Source organism: Sylvia atricapilla, chromosome 1, assembly GCF_009819655.1.
Source record: "Sylvia atricapilla isolate bSylAtr1 chromosome 1, bSylAtr1.pri, whole genome shotgun sequence".
NCBI lineage: Eukaryota > Metazoa > Chordata > Aves > Passeriformes > Sylviidae > Sylvia > Sylvia atricapilla.
Window position 1 is genome coordinate 130,619,454 of NC_089140.1, and position 16,107 is coordinate 130,635,560.

At 40.7% G+C, this 16,107-nt stretch overlaps 1 protein-coding gene across 3 annotated transcripts in view; it reads left to right on the forward strand.

Annotated features, from left to right (window-relative positions):
* The first annotated feature begins 3,789 nt into the window (after nucleotides 1–3,789).
* MTDH (metadherin) overlaps nucleotides 3,790–16,107 on the forward strand; it is a 33,929-nt gene continuing 21,611 nt past the window's right edge. Inside the window, exons 1-4 of one of the 3 annotated variants that reach the window (XM_066333933.1) lie at nucleotides 3,790–4,301; nucleotides 10,176–10,280; nucleotides 14,540–14,621; nucleotides 15,098–15,277. In XM_066333933.1, coding sequence (XP_066190030.1) covers nucleotides 3,897–4,301; nucleotides 10,176–10,280; nucleotides 14,540–14,621; nucleotides 15,098–15,277 — 772 coding nt within the window. In that variant the 5' untranslated portion in view covers nucleotides 3,790–3,896. The remainder of the gene's footprint in view (nucleotides 4,302–10,175; nucleotides 10,281–14,539; nucleotides 14,622–15,097; nucleotides 15,278–16,107) is intronic. The other 2 variants (XM_066333926.1, XM_066333918.1) reach the window with 2 other exon arrangements.

Below are 16,107 nucleotides of genomic sequence, written 5' to 3' on the forward strand. Positions count from 1 at the left end.
ACCAAATGAAGTGCTAGGCTTTCTCTCTTTTCCCAAAGCTGAACATAACGGGATCCCTAACCATAGGTTCAGATTGAGACAGCCCAAAGCCAAGACCAACCAGATGAGAAACTTCTCTGAGAACAATTCTTTCCTGCCCCACTCCAAATGGGGCTTCAAACTTGGCCTGTTTCTTGTCCCTAAGTCTAATTATAGCCACAACTCCAGCACCTGGTATCTGCAGAGACCAGTCAAAGACCCCAAGCCATAGCCATGATGAACAAATTATCCTAAGATAATCTATACAGCAAATCTTTTACCAAAATGGAGATCTAGGCTCTGCCTCGTTAAAAGTCTTACAGTCTGAATGCAAAGGATGGGTTGAGCCTTCCACATCCTGAACTAGCACCCAGACTAAAAAAGTTTCAGGGAAGAGGTATTTTTGTAGCCTACCCCTTACTCCAGCTGCTCCTTTTCTGCCCCACACCAACTGTGGCTTCAGGTTTTATCTCTCTCCCAGCCACGTATCTAATGTTAACACTAACCCTAATCCCAGACATCAGTTGAGCCTTCTCCAACATGCCCAGCCATGGCCTGGATGAAAAACCTTAGGAAGAATTCCTTTCATGTCCTACCCCTTTTTTGGCAGCTCTTGGCAGCTCCACACCAAGTGCCTCTAGGCACGATGATCCTCATTCTCCTAATTCAACACTTAACACTAAGCCCATTCCTCAGCCTGGGCTGAGTCTTGGTTCAAGGCACACAGCCATGATCTAGATGAGAAATTTCTCAATGAAAACTCTATCTGAAGACTATTCATCCCTTTTCCAGCTACTTGTTAACATTGCCAAGAATGGGATTCTTGGATCAGGGATGTTTTTGTTGTTGTTGTTCCATCCTTCCAGAAAAATACTGATATATAACTTAGTATTTTCAGTGAATTATGTACTGAGCTCACCTTAAAGCAACTCAAAATCATGATCCACGTAAGACAGCAAAATTGCTTATTGTTCAAGATTTTTTCAATTTCCTGTCACAACCTTGGATGTGTTTTGTTGGGATTCTGCTTATTTAACTGATCAGAGGCTTCATCTGCTTCTGCTGTATCCATCTGACTTCTAATCTAAAGAATGACTACAGCTGCAAGACACATGGCTTCAATATTGTTCAAGATAATTATAAAAACATCTTGAAACAGGTATTTTTAGACTGAAAAGCAATAGTTAGGTTCTCTTCATGCCATGTCAATCAGAAGGTATGGAGTTTTACATACAGTGGAAAGGTATTGTGTCATGTATGTCTAATGTTGTCATAAAACAAGGAATGTTTGCATGGTCAACAGAATTGACATTTAAAAAAATAAGTTTAAGCTTTGTCTCCATTCTTTTTGGTTTTGCCATTATTTTCTCTTTTTTAATGTGTTGTGTAATGTGTTAATCTTATGCTGGGATCTTTGGGAGAATGGCATGAGAAGGACGATGCTTAATATTAGCACTGCTGGAAGAGTCCTTGGAGTAACTTTGATCAGATCTATCAATACAATTGAAGATTAATGCTAGACTAACATGTGTCTGAAATAGTTACAAAGAAAACGTTTGCTTTATTTGATTACTACAGTCAGAGTAGTATATTCGTTCAAATAAATTGTTTTTGTTTTTGAACAGATACACTGTTTTAATGAGTCACACAATCTTTCTTCAAAATATTTCAATTTGCCACCACTGTATGCCTATTTATGGCTTTATCTGATTCGTTCAGAATAAAAATATATTTATTCCTTTCAGATTAACTTACTTTACCAGCCAAAACAAACCGAAACTCGCTATTTCCAGGTAAGAATCTGCTCCCTTTGTTCTTTTTAAAGACAGAAGTATTTTTTCCGACGAGAGCTCGGCTCTACACGATGCTGCCACTTGGTGGTGCGCCGGCGCTGCGATGAAAACCATCGTGTCAATCGCTTGGATTGTGGAATTCAGCCCCACCAGGTTCTTGCGGCGCATTTCTTTAAAATGAACAGTATTTACTGTTCCGTGGCCTCGGTTTTATATACATACATACACACACACACACACATATATACACAAAACATCCACTGTAGCTGAATGATGGTTTCAAATTTGTTAGGCATATTTTTTGATCGATGTATTTAAAATTAAAACTACATGATCACTGTTCTTTCACCCCTATCTATATAGTGCAACATCTTAAACTTCTTAAAATACTTACAGAATACTTTATTTGAGATGTTAGGGTGGCTGAAATGTGCAACCAGTTGCAACAACAGTTAATATTTTCTGAAAAATGCAAACAGTCTCTGCTAAAGCATCTTTGACTAACTGATGTCCTTCTATGACAAGGTGACCCAGTTACTAGATGAGGGAAAGAAAGGCTGTGGATGTTGCCTGCCTGGACTCTAGTAAAGCCTTTAACACTGTTTCCCACAGCATTTTCCTGCAGAATCTGGCTGCTGATGATTTGGGTGAGAGCACTGTTTGCTGGATGAAATACAGACTCGATGTCAGAGGGTGGTGGTGAGTGGAATTAATCCAGTTGGCAGCTGGTCACTCGTGGTGCTACTCAGAGATCAGAACTGGGCCCAGTTCTGTTTAACATCTTTATCAATGACCTGGACAAATGGGATCAAGTTGACCCTCCACAAGTTTGCAGCTGACACCAAGTTGTGTGGGATTGTTGATCTGCTGGAGGGTAAGAAGGCTCCGCAGAGGGATCTGGACAGGCTGGATCGATGGGCCGAGGCCAGTTTTAAGAGGTTCAATGAGACTGAGTGCTGGGTCCTGCACTTGGGTCACAGCAACCCCATGCAGCGCCACAAGCCTAGGGCACAGCATCTGGAAAGCTGCCCAGCGGAAAAGGAGCTGGGAATGCTGGCTGACAGCAACTGAACATGAGCCAGTGTGTGCCCAGGTGGCCAAGGCCAACGGCATCCTGGCCTGCATCAGAAATAGCTTGGTCAGCAGGACCATGAAAATGACTGTCACCCTGCACTCAGCACTGGTGAGGCTGTACCTCAAATCCTGTGCCCAGTTCTGGGCCCCTCACAAGAAGACATTGAGTGCTGGAGCATGTCCAGAGAAAAGCAATGGAGTTGGTGAAGGGGCTGGAGCACAAGTCCTATGAGGAGTGTCTGAGGGAACTGGGGGTGTTTAGCTTGGAAAAAAAATGAGGTTCGGGGGTGACTTTATCTCTCTATAACTACCTGAAGGAGGGTGTAGCCAGGTGGGGGGGCAGTCTCCTCTCCAAAGAAACCAGTGACACGTCGAGAGAACATCACCTCAAGCACTGCCGGGAGAGCTTTGACGTTAGGAGGAATTTCTTCACAGGAAGGGTGGTCAAACATTGGAATAGGCTGCCCACACTGGAGGTGTTTAAGGAAAGACTGGACGTGGCACTTCGTGCTAAGGTCTAGTTAACAGAGTGCTGTTCGGTCATAGGTTGGATTTCATGATCTCAGAGGTCGTTTCCAAGCCGCGGGCCGCCCCGCTCCCCGCCTGCCACGTCGATGTCCGTGCTGTCCCCGGCGGCACCGCCCTTGGCCGTGCCGCGCCGTGAGGAGGCGCTGAGGGGCGGGGCGCCCCGGCCCGCGCGCGGCGCTGACGGCGCTGATGGCGGCGCGCTGCGGCGGGCGCGCGGCGGGGCGGTGACGTCGCGCGCGAGGCGGAGGGCGGGGAGGAGGAAGAGGAGGAGACCCGGGCGGCCTGAGGCTGAGGCGGCCGCGTCCCGCGGAGGCTCCGCTCGTCTCCCGTCCCGTCCCGTCCCGTCCCGTCCCGTCCTATCCCCACCCGCGGTGCCTCCGGCTCAGGCGGGCCGGCGCGGCTCTCCCGAGGCCGCGATGCGCTCGGCCTGAGCGCGCCCTCGCCGCCCCGCCCGGTTCGGGCCTCTGCGAGGCCGGGGCCGCGATGGCTGCGGGAAGCTGGCAGGAGGCGGCGGCCCGGTGGGCTGAGGAGGCGGCGGCCCGGGTGCGGGACGCCTTGACGGGCGGGCTGGGGCTGCTGCGTGCCGAACTGGGCCTCGACCTGGGCCTCGACCCGCAGGCGCTGCCCACCTGGCTCGCCCTGGCGGCCCCGGCCGCACTGGGGTTCGTGCTGCTGGGGCTGCTGCTGGCCGCGGCCTGCGGGGGCGGCCTCCGCAAGAAGCCGGCGCGGAGCGCGGCCGCGAGGAAGGGTGACGAGGCGGTCGGCGCGGGCCTGACGGCCGGCGGGGGCCAGAGCAAGGCGGCGGGCCCGGGCCCCGGGCAGCTGAACCTCAAAGGCGATGAACAGAAGAAACGAAACAAGAAGAAGCTGCCGGAGAAAGCGGCGCGGGTGAGAGGGCCGGGAGGGCAGCGGGGCTGCAGGGCGCGCTGACAGCGGCGGGACGGGGCGGGCGGTGGCTCCCGGCCGGGTCCCTGTGGGGAGTCGAGGGGGTCGCGTCTGGCGATCGGCCCCGAGCGCAGCTACCGATCCCCAGGCTCTGTCGCCTTTGGTAAGGATCTGGGTGCCGTAGAGCTCCCGAGCCACCGTGCGATATTTGCCTGTGGAAGGAAGGGATAGGGAAGGTCCTGACTCCTCTGGAGCCGTCTCGTGTCGTCTGGGTTATTTGGTTGGTTTGAAAACCTGGAGGAGCAGCGCTGCCAGAAGTAAACTACGTGTTAATAGTCGTGATGCTGAGGAAACGGCTGGGTTTTTGGAAGCTTTATTGTGAACAAAAATGATATGAAGGCTGCTATTACTGTTATTACTCCCTGAATAATAGGGTAAGCAACCAGTAGTAGAGACCTTAGCATGGCTTAGAATTTCAAGCCAGGAATTGTAGTCTAGGCAGGTAAAGACTATTAGAAGCAGCATTGTAAGCCCTATAAATGCTGTGATGATTCAAACTTTTGCTTTGAGTAAGCTGTTTGCTTTGTATTTTCAATAGAAGACGTTTCAATGTTGCTGTGAGTGTGCCTCAGTAGGAATATGTCTGATTTAGTCGTTACAGTAAGGATCATCTCCTTTAATAAGGAAATCTGTGTCTTAGCAGCCCCTTAAAAAGAGATCATTCCTGTAATTTGTATTTTTTTTAAATCCTCAGTGTGTGATGTGGGAGCCTTCCATCTTTGACAGTATGCATCCACTTAAGAGAAAACTAGAATGCAGAAATTATCAACTGTCCTTTTAAAACTTAGAGTTGTCGCAGTTTTGGGGCTTGAGGGGATTGTCTCTATAGCTTTTATATTGTTAGGATGTTTGTAATCCTATTTATGTCCAAATGGATTATAGGAATGAAAGTGTAACAGATGTCCCTTGCCTATTGCAACTGTGTCATATAATATCTTGCTCTATAAAATCTGAATTGTTTCCCTAATGATGAGAGATGGGAGAGGCAATGGATTTGTATCTTCATTTGAGTCTGTGGTAGCATTAAGATTTGAGAAGTTTGGGAAACTTTTTAATGAGAATGTAAGGCTAGAACATCTTAAACAGAAAAAAAGAAGTCTGCATATGCCACCAACCTGTCTTTGAATGCTGAAGTACTGAAGTTGTTTCTGGAAGTTGCAAGAGACTGAATGCTGAGCACCAAGAAGAGGAAGCATGATTCAGAATCTTTCCAATGTAGCTAGGTTCTCCATTTTGGAGAAGGCATGCTAAAGATGTGAAATTTTTTTTGCCATCTTGAGAAGCATATACTTCAGTGTGAAATAAATATGTTATGCTTGCTTGACAACAAAGACTAATCCTAGAAATTAAATCGATTTTGCTTGATTTATTGAGTTGAAAGTCCAGTATGAAAACAAATTATAAACTCTTGCAAGTCATTGCCTAAGATATGAAGAAACAACTCCACGGAAGATAGAGTGAATAGGTAGATATCAGTGTTGACATTGCTTTGTAGTGTAGGGCTTCATAAAAGCAAACTTCAGTAACAAAATAACTGACATTTTTGGTGAATATAAGTAATTGTACTCCATTGAGTTTGGTTTGCATAGGCATAGAATAAAGTTAAGGCATCTTTCTGTAATCAAAAGAGCAAAGTAGTTTTTAAGCTGTCATTCTGTATCATTAAGACTTTTAAAGTTGTTTTTATGGTACTTTGTATTAATTATAATAATACAGGTAATAATAATTAATTATTTCCATGGTGAGATGAAAAAAGTGCTACCTTCCTCCAAAAGGAAATGCACAAACTGAATCATTACCTGCAGTACAAATAAGTTTATACCAGTGGCAAAGTTTAATAGGCCTGCTTTGTGCTCATTTTCCAAGATAAGTTTAGGATACACCAATATTAGCATGTCCCAGTGTTTTCTGACTTTCATGTGAAAAATTCTCTAAGTAATATTGGAAAGTTACAGATGCAACAAAAATTCTTACTGATTGCTGCCTGGTCGTTTTCATCATACAGTTTGTGTGCTGTGATTCTAATACTGAGGGCTGGGAGGGGAAAACAGTAAGCCTATTACCGGTAGATTTACTACAGGGCTTGTTATGCCAGGGTCTAGGTTTCCATTGCGAGCGTTTCAGAAAGCTTAGAGCAACTGGTCTGTGGCTTTAAGAGCACACTACAGATGTCTAATTGGAAGCTGTAGGGTTACTTTAATACAGATTTACTGGGCTCACTGTATGGCAGGTGAAGTGTAACGCTCATCAGTCAGGATCAGAAATGTTCTTCACTGTAACGTTTTCTGAGGCAGAGTATTCATTGCTTTTTTTTCCTTGCGTGTGGCTGTGCTCACTACCTGCATAAGTAGGGTACAACTTACCTCATGTTCTTAGTAAAATAGGTTTCTTTGAGTAGCGCTGCATTGACTGAATACAGTAGTACCTGTGAAATTCTGTTTATTTACTTGCTGTGAACAGACTGAGAAAAAAACAGAGCTGAAACTGTTCAGCATTCATTAACATTAAAATTTACTGAGCCAGTTTTGGCTTTCTCAGGCTGCTTGAAGCAAAATATCGTGGTATCTTTACATCAGAATCTGTGCAGTAAACCTGAAGTTTCTTTTTTTTTTCTTTTTCTGTTTTTATTTTAACTCCTGGAAGAGGCAGAGCTATTGAGCTCCATGAAGAATTTTTTTTTCTGTCCATAAAACTTGATATTTAACTTTGATTCCTTCCCCTTCTAAGTAATTACTGTGCCTCTATCTCCTACTTCAGCAGAAGAAGGTGAAGCTGTTCTTACGTGGTTTCTGTGCAATCTGCCAAACACCACAGAAACTTGAGAGTGGCCATCTTCTGTGCTCTGCTACTGCTTTAGGAAGCCTTTCACACCATCTATTTGTAGCTGTGGAAAATACCAAATTGACTATGTACTTCCTATTGTTTATCATGCACCTGGAGAATAAATACTACACACTCTAGTAGAAGTGTTTGCATTCATTTGAAGAAGGTTCATATTTGATCTGCTTGGAAGAACTTTCTGGGCTGTGGCTGTTTAGTGCTTATTTGCACTCAGGTTGTGTTAAGACTTTGTACTTTCAGATGATGCTCATGTGTTGGCTTGTGTATATGTTAGTGGTCAAATGGCAGAAGTAGAGCTGTAGGGTTCTTCAGGCCTCAGAGAGAAAATTGCTTAGTTTCTTTCTGAAGAGAAGCTTACAGAAAACATTGGTAAACAGTAAACAGATTCTTTCATTGGCCAGAGATGTTCTAAGCAGAGGTATCTTTATCATGTGTAACTGAGGACTTTGGCAAATACAGCATTGTAAGATTTAGGTGATACCAATTTCATTACTGCTCTTTGAAGTATGAAACCGAGTAACCTTTTGCACTACCATGTTTTAAAGGGTACTTTTCATTTTGACAGTCCAAGCAAAACCTTTTCTACATTTGGTATATCTCAACACTCTCGAATGAATGAGTGTGGAAAAAGGTTTATTTAAGTATGGAATTTTAAGATACTCAGGCAAGAAAAGCATCCAGTAATCAGTACTATTACTGACAGCATTACTTCTGCCTTGTTGCATCATGCCTGGCAGCTTTAAGATGCGAGTTAAAAAGATGACAAATAATAAGTTGCACAATTTTGAATTAATTAATTTGTCAGTGAACGTTTGATATATTGCCCATGAAAGTTTTAAACTTAGGGCTGTGATTGTCTTTTTAAATTCAGTTTGAATTTTTAAATTGAAGCATTTCTGAATACTGTAGAAAAACTTTTTTCTTTCTCCCTTCTGTTGCTTTCTTTGGTATATCCAAAAATGGTCACATGCATTTTGGTTAAAATTCTATGATTCATCTATGGGCAGAAAATAAATGTAGGGAGCTTCCACTGAAAAGGAGGGTGTTACAATTAAGGGCTGTGTTTCTCCCTGAATATATCAAAATGCAAGTTTTCAAACAAATTCCTAGAGGTTGTTGTTTACATGATCAGATGATCAGACAGCATTTTGAGCAGTCATGTGGATGAAATTTTCCAGAGGGTTTTTAATGGATATGAATTAGTTTATTAGTTCAGAGAAACAGCTGAAGTTTTTTTAAATTAAAGATTTAAACTTCTATTTATTGAATAGTTGAGAGGAATTAGGAAAGTAGTTTTCATTATCTGTTACCTATGTAATAGCTAAGAAGCAGAGCAAGGTACAGAATTTAAAAAGTTAGCTGACTGTAAACTTCTTTGATACACATCCAGTACATCCAATGCACTAAATATGTTATCTAACTTTACTGCTAAACAGGCTCTGGCAGTGAGTTACTTTCAAGATTAAATATAATTTCTTTGGTATCCCTGTCGAATATACCAATAAGGTGGACTTTGTTGGGAAGAATCTTTAGAGAGAGTTCCTAGACCAGACTTGTAAAGTATATTTTATTTTCAGAATGCTGAGGGAAATGTACTGCATATTAGATATGAAAAGTCTAGTTTAAAGCTGGTTGTTGCAGGAGAAGAGGGGTTAGGTGACCTGATCTATTTCTATTTATAGTTACTTTGAAGAAGTTGGCATGCTTGCTAACTACAGTAAGCAATACTATGTTATGCACTGGTGAAGTCATGCCAAGGGTGGTTTGGAAGCATAATACAATGTGGCAGGACTTAGTCTGTAACAGTCATCAGATCTAATATTTGAAGGAACAGGCCACACTAAGTTGTGATACAGCTTTTGTTTTACTTGAAAGCAATTAGGATTGTGTGATGCAGAGTTAAAATAGCTGTTGGGTTTTTAATAACAAAGAAATAACTAAAGGTAATAAAGCTCAAAATTTATTTTGAAAGAATTGCAGGAATTAAAGCAACTTTGAAGTAGCTATTTGTGCTTAATTTATATAGTCATTAATTTATCTGAGTCATTCTGAACATGAACCAGTGACATTTGTGTCTGTCAAATACTATTCTTAAAAATTGTATTTCGTGCAGTGAAATTAATGGCTGACAGTAGTATTATATATGCATATTTTCATCTTTTCTGCAGTTAAGCAGAACTTCAGTCATAGCTTTTTGTTAGAAGTAAATTACTTCTAAATTACTACATTTCTGTATGGGGAATATGTAGGCTAAAGTGTATGCCTTTGCTGTCAAAGGTAATGTAAAGATTCATTAATGATTGTCCAGACTTTTAATTTTATATGTTGAATAATACATGCTAATTTTCTTTCCTTAATTGTGTGAGGGGGAAATGGTAGATTAATGTAACGCCTGTAATCAGGTCTGTCTGAAAAGAACAATGGGGTACCGTGCTTAGTCATGCTTCATGTTTGATTTCTAATTTCTATTCTACTATGAAGTTTAACTTGTGAAGGAAATGAACTGGGAGGGATATGCATAGATAGAAAATGCAGATGTTTGGTCAATGTAGAAATTACTTGTGAAAATCAGTCCACTTGCTGAACTGCTACAAAGTGGTAATTGTGTTAATTTAATTAGATAATTTATGATGTGTACAGCTGTGGCTGTTCTGAATCAGTTTTCAGAACAGCTACGTAATTTTAAAAGCTGGTAAATTTCCAAAAATTTACCTTTTGTTATGAAATTCCTGGATTGAATAGGCGTGAGATGAAATGAGAAGACCTATTCTCTTTCCTTTTTCATTTTTGTGTTTGGTAAATAGAGAATTGCAGTAGATCCTTTGAACAGCAATCCACAATTTCTGCTTGATTCAATAATCTTACGAGCATTTTTCTGTCAACAAGTAATTACATTTCAATAATAATGTAATTTGAGCTTTGCTTCATGTGCTTTCTCTTAATTTTTTTTCTTATTTATGCTCATTGTTTACACAGCCTAATGGACGGTCTTTCCTTGATGTATCTGAAGATGAAGTAATGCAAACTGTCCGTAAAGACAATATAAAGCAACCTGTGGACACAGAAAAGAAGAACGAAAAGGTTAGTTATGGATACAAAGCAAGAGTGTTGAAGTTTGATGTATATTATTTCAGTATCTAATAACTCTGGGTTCAGTTTGAAATCTTGTTACTTATATGAATGAAGAGGCAGATTTCTTACTGTGAAGAGTACTAATCTAATTTGGAGTTGAAAAGAGATAAAGTAGTATTTTCTTAACTTCTGAGACGTGCCTTATCACAGAATGTTTGTCAAGGAAACCTCACTCCCAGCCCCCCACTAAACACTGATATCTCTGTTCATCATGTGACAGTGTTAAGCCTACAGAAATAAAGTTTGTTTCATCTTGATGGCTTCTGTGGAAATGCAGCATAATGATAGTATTGTTAAGTGCCTTGTAAATGGTCGTCTACCAATTGAGGGACTACTATTCAAAGGATTAAGACCATGTGCCTGCCTATTTTTTTGCCAGATGTATCCATTAGTTATTAGAGTTCTTGATTTTTGATGAGAAATATGAGCTTTGAAGTATGGTGTGAGCTTTTTGTTATGCAAATTAAATAGCTACGTTAAAAATGTCTTTTTAAACATTGATCTGCAGTGTCTCATCTAAAAGGTAACCATGTTACTGGCAGTGTTATTTTTTGAACTGTGAAGACTAATTTTACCATACATGCTGTTATTTATGGGCAGCATGGATAAGCTTGGGCCTTTGATAATTTTTTTTTTTTTGCTTGGTTCTTTTGCTAATATTGTGCATGAAATTTTCCCACTGTTTTTGTTTCCTGACTTACTTTCTTCAATAAAATGCATTTGTTGTAACTATACTGAGGAAAAATTAAAGGTTATGCATAAACAGTCAGAAACCCTTTGCTGGGAGGGTGGTGAGCCACTGGAACAGATTGCCCGGGGAGTTTTGGATGCCCCATCCCTGAAAGTGTTCACGGTTAGGCTGGATGGGGTTTTGAACAACCTGGTCTAGTGAAAGGTGTCCCTGCCCATGGCTGGGGTTGGAACTAGATGGTCTTTAAGGTCCCTTCCAACCCAAACCATTCCATGATTGTTGTAATTTCTTTAGCTCATTCAAACTTTAATAAGCTTGACTACTTTAATAACTTGACTACTCTTCCTTTGCAGTTAGTATTTTGGCTAAAAGACTCTGTCCTTTTAGTTTTCTGTGGGGCTTTAAATGCTTTTTCGCCATTGACAAATGCAGTGACTCTTCTGTGAAATAGGTTTGCCTTAAAGTTCCATGCTATGTGCCTCTTTCTCTTCCCCATGTTTTGCATATCAGATTGACTTTGCTGGATTTTTTTCCCCAAGAACATAACACAATTTGAATGTGAATGAATAACTCTATTTGCAGGTTTTCAAGTAGATAAAGTGTTTAAATCCTAAACTCAACTTCACCTTAAAATTGCAAACAGTGATCTGAATTTTAAGATGTGAATCTGAAGCTGCAGCTCTAAGAAATGAGTACCACCAAATGGATGTGCATGATTATTCAAATTGTGTTTTCACATCACTTTTGGGGATCCTGTGCAAGAAATGATTGGGTCAGGAGGAAATTGTTACCCTTCAATTAAAAGCATACTTAAGCCCTTCTTTTGAACTACAGATAACTGTACAGGCTTCTAATCATTTGGTAAGGGTTCTCGGGGCATCTGGAACATTTGTAACATTGTAAACCTGATGGGGTTGTAAGGGGTCCTTTGTAAGTGTCTTTGTGTACCATCTTTGGGATGGCTAGTATAAGACAATGGCTGTGATTCTTCAATGTTGTATGTGCATGTGTGTACATATATGAATACATATAATCTATGGCCTGGTTATTTTTTGTGCTTCAGTATATGCTTTCAGTGAAAATCACACATCCTTTGTGTTTCTGTATTTCTTGGCAGCTTCAGGGTTGTGAATTTCATGCATGTTTTTCTGCTTTGTTGGGGGAAAGATTTGAGTAATGTCTGGACTCTGGATTGATGATTCTGCAATTAGTGACTTGCCGCAGTACAAGGGGGTTTTTAGTATTTAATGTAAGGGACTTACCTAAGTGGCTGTGAATGAGACTGTGGGAAGTTAAAATGTCATGTCCTTTCCATTTGCAAGCACATAACTGCTTTGTTTTGAATACCAGAAACAATTTCTCAACTAGGGATCAAGCAGAAAGGTTTATTTTTTCTATTGTTCTTGTATGGTGCACAATGCATCTTAAACATTTTTAAAAATTTGGCAGGCCTGCAGTACTCCTCATGTGCTCTTTGGCTGTTGGCAGAGCCAACACTGGCATCTTTGTGTGTTGCAGGTGACACTCTGAATGTATAGATTTCTGCAGAATGACCGGCTGGCTTGCTCTGGCTTTAGCATCTCTTACTGTTCCTGTCAGTTTGGTATTGAGATAGCAACTGGTACAGAACCAAGTTTAGCAGGTGATGGGTTTATTGGATACAAAATGATGGTTCTGGTTTTTCAGAACAGGGTAGCTCAGTTTAGGAAAGTAAACTGAGATTTGGATTCTTGATCTTCTTAAAAACAATGTTTGTTAATCACGAACATCTTGTTCAGCTGTTAAACTTTGATGTTTTCCTGAAAAGTGTAAAATTTGACAGCAGTACTTCTATAGGAGCTAGTTACTTAAGGAAACAGAAGTTGCAGTTTGGAAGAGTAGTCATCCTGAACTGTTGTCTGGGAGACTTCTGAAGTAATTTCAGGTGTTCTCTGAGTGCCAGAGGACAGTTGGGTAGTTAGGGCTTTGTGGGTGGAAACTTCAGGATTTCAAGTTCCAATCTCAGTGTAGCTGCAAATGGGAGACAAAGGTAGAAACTTACTAATCTTTCTCTGTTTGAGCTTGAAGAGGCAATTTATAACTAATATCAATGCTAATTTTCACTTTCATTTTTAATTCTTTCCTTAGTAGTTGCCCTAGCAAACAATTTTACTTGTTCATATTTTTAGAACCAATTCCTCTCAGGTTGCTTTTGGAACCAGCACTTCTCTTTTGGAGGCTTTTCAGAAATTAGTTAGCTGGTATATGCATAAAGGTAGTCTGCTGAGCAAATGAGAATTCAGTTTGAGTACATCTGTAGTTTAGTACATTAAACCATGTGTTAACTGTTCAAATCAGTTGCCTAAGTGTTATAGGTGTGGTGATGCAGCACTGCATATAAGCAGAGAATTTTTTATCATCTCTGTTGCCCTAACAAGCTGTGCTGCTCTCAGTACCTGTATTGAAGCTACAGATTACTTTCAGGGCATGGTAACTAAGGCATGTGAGCTGCATGCCGTTCTGGGGGCCCATAAAATATCTGCAGCAGCTGTGGAAATAATTTAGGTGTTACCAGTTCGGAGTCCTAGGGTGATTGTTAGGCACTTCTTTGACATTTAAGACAGAAAACCAAATAGTGGGAAATCAAGTATACAGCTGACAATTACATCTGACTCTGCAGATGTATTCCAGAAAGACATCCAGCATTCTTAGAATATTTCAGAGACAGTGAATAAGTGAATAGTTCCCCTTACAACATTTGAGTAGATAACCATGTTTCTTTTAAAAGTTGTGTTGTTTTTCATTTATATTTATCTAGTAGTTCTTATAACCTCTCTTCACTAGTTTGAAAAGCTTCTTAGTACTGTATTTTCTTTCTAAGAAGGTAGTCAAGTTAGTTTGCTCCAAGGCTTTCTGCAGTGTATTTTCTCCCAGTATCTTGGTGTTTTTTTTTTTTTTTTAATACTATCTTTTCAACACTGTGTTGCTACCTGTTGCACCAAAACTATTTGCAGTAGTCATGTCTGTTCCTATTTGTTTAGCTTAGCTCTTACATCCATGAAGCCTGTAGCTTCTGACTAAACTGATGAAACCTTGGGGGGGAAAAAAAAGGTTTGCAGTGTATGGGCTCTAATCACAGCTTATGTTTCGAAGTAATTGCCATCTGGATTTTTTTTACCTTTTTTTTTTTTTTTAAGATGTTACTGGCATTATTTATTTCTCCATATGTAACTTTATACTTCTGCACAAGACAAATTATGACAGAATGGGATCTGTCTGCTAAATAGCTTATTACTCCTCTGTGACTGTGATGCTGCCAGCATAGGTTCTTCTACCTGGCCTTGTACTCTGCAGCAGAAGTAATGTTCCCCCCCACCTGCCATTTCTGTGCTGCATAAGACTTTCACAGAGGATTGTTCAGGAAAATCTAAAAATTCAAATTTATTTCTGCATTTGGGCAGGGGGAGAGGGAATTCTGAATCACTATGCCAGGTAATCAGTAAGTAATCATTAAGATTATGTTTTATTTTTATTCTAGTCAAAGAAAAAGAAGAAATCAAAGGGAGATTCCAAAACCGTTCAGGATACATCTCGTCTGGATGGAAAGGAAGTCGATGAAGGTACTGAACACAAACATGCACAAAATGCAATCATTGTGGCTTAAATGCTGTTTAAGATTTACTTGTGTTTGCTTCATAAAGAAACACAAAATGCAATCATTATGGCTTAAAGGCTGTTTAAGATTTACTTGTGTTTGCTTCATAAAGAAACATAAACTCATAACTCTGTAGTCACATATCTGGAAATCTGATCTTTGCAACAACCGTATTTAGTAACTTCAGCTGATTTTTTTTTTTAAAGTAGTCTTAGAAAAACTGAGAAGTTATAGATAGTAAGGTGCTCATGTTGTTCATGATTTGCTCTGTGAAGCCAGATATTATCACAGAAAAACTTACTTTTGGCCATTTGTTTGTGTTTTCAAACTAAGGTTGAAGCTGACTGGTTAAACTGCCGTCAGACTTCTGTTTCATATGATAGAAGCTAAAAATCTTTCCTTCCTCTCTGACTTAATATTTCCATTTTGGTGATGTTTTAGGAGCCTGGGAAACAAAAATCAGTAACAGAGAGAAGCGTCAGCAGCGTAAGCGAGACAAGGTGCTGAATGACAGTGGCTCAGGAGAATCAAATCTTCAGGGTATAGAAAGCACAGTTACAGTATCCATTGAACAGCTGATGCCTACATCATCACTTCCAGTTGGTCTCAGAAAAAATAAAGGTATGATGCTCGATAGGTCTGTGAACGTGTCCTAGAAAGATAACTTTACTCGAATGCTTAAATAGTGACTCTGTTGTGATTGTGTGTTAGGTATATTTGGAGGTGAAACTCTTGAGGAAGTAATTTCAAGCTGTGTAAAAGTACTTTCTCATTGTACAAAACTCCTCCTTTTCTAGACATATTTCTGGGAAACCTCGAGAGTATTTTGGAGCAAGTAGCTAAGAGACTGGCCTGCATGCATGCTGGTGCTGCACAGCTGCATAGACCTGTCCCTGTTCCTTCACTTATGCTCTGTGTATCAGGCGTCCTCAGCACTGCTGCAAGCAGCAGCAACTCCTTAGCTTTTTGAGTGTTTCCTTGTGGGAAGGTTATGCCCCTGGAGTTCTCCTAAAATATCGTTCACTGCTTAACATCTAGGCATTTTTTTCCCCACATAGATTTATTAGCATCCTCTGCTAAAGCTGTTCATAATGGTAAGGCATGTGTGGTTGAGATTCAGTAGTCAATTACTGTAGCTGAGGATTCAATAGATATGGCTGTTGCTCTTACAGAAACTAGAGACTGCATAGGCTCATTTAAAGCATGTGTAGGCACAAGAATTCATATTTGGGTAAAACTGAGAAATAGGTGTTTTAATTATATGAAACTTGATGTTCAGGCAGTGACAAAAAGACTGAGCCTAACAACTGTCTGATACCTTGAAACAATTTATTGAAATTTATATGTCTCACCCTCCTGCTTCATTGACACTCATTTGCACCTTGACTGAGTGCATGATTTTTGCCCTGAGGACTAGATCAGTTGTTTCCTGTTGCCTTTTTTCCCCATCC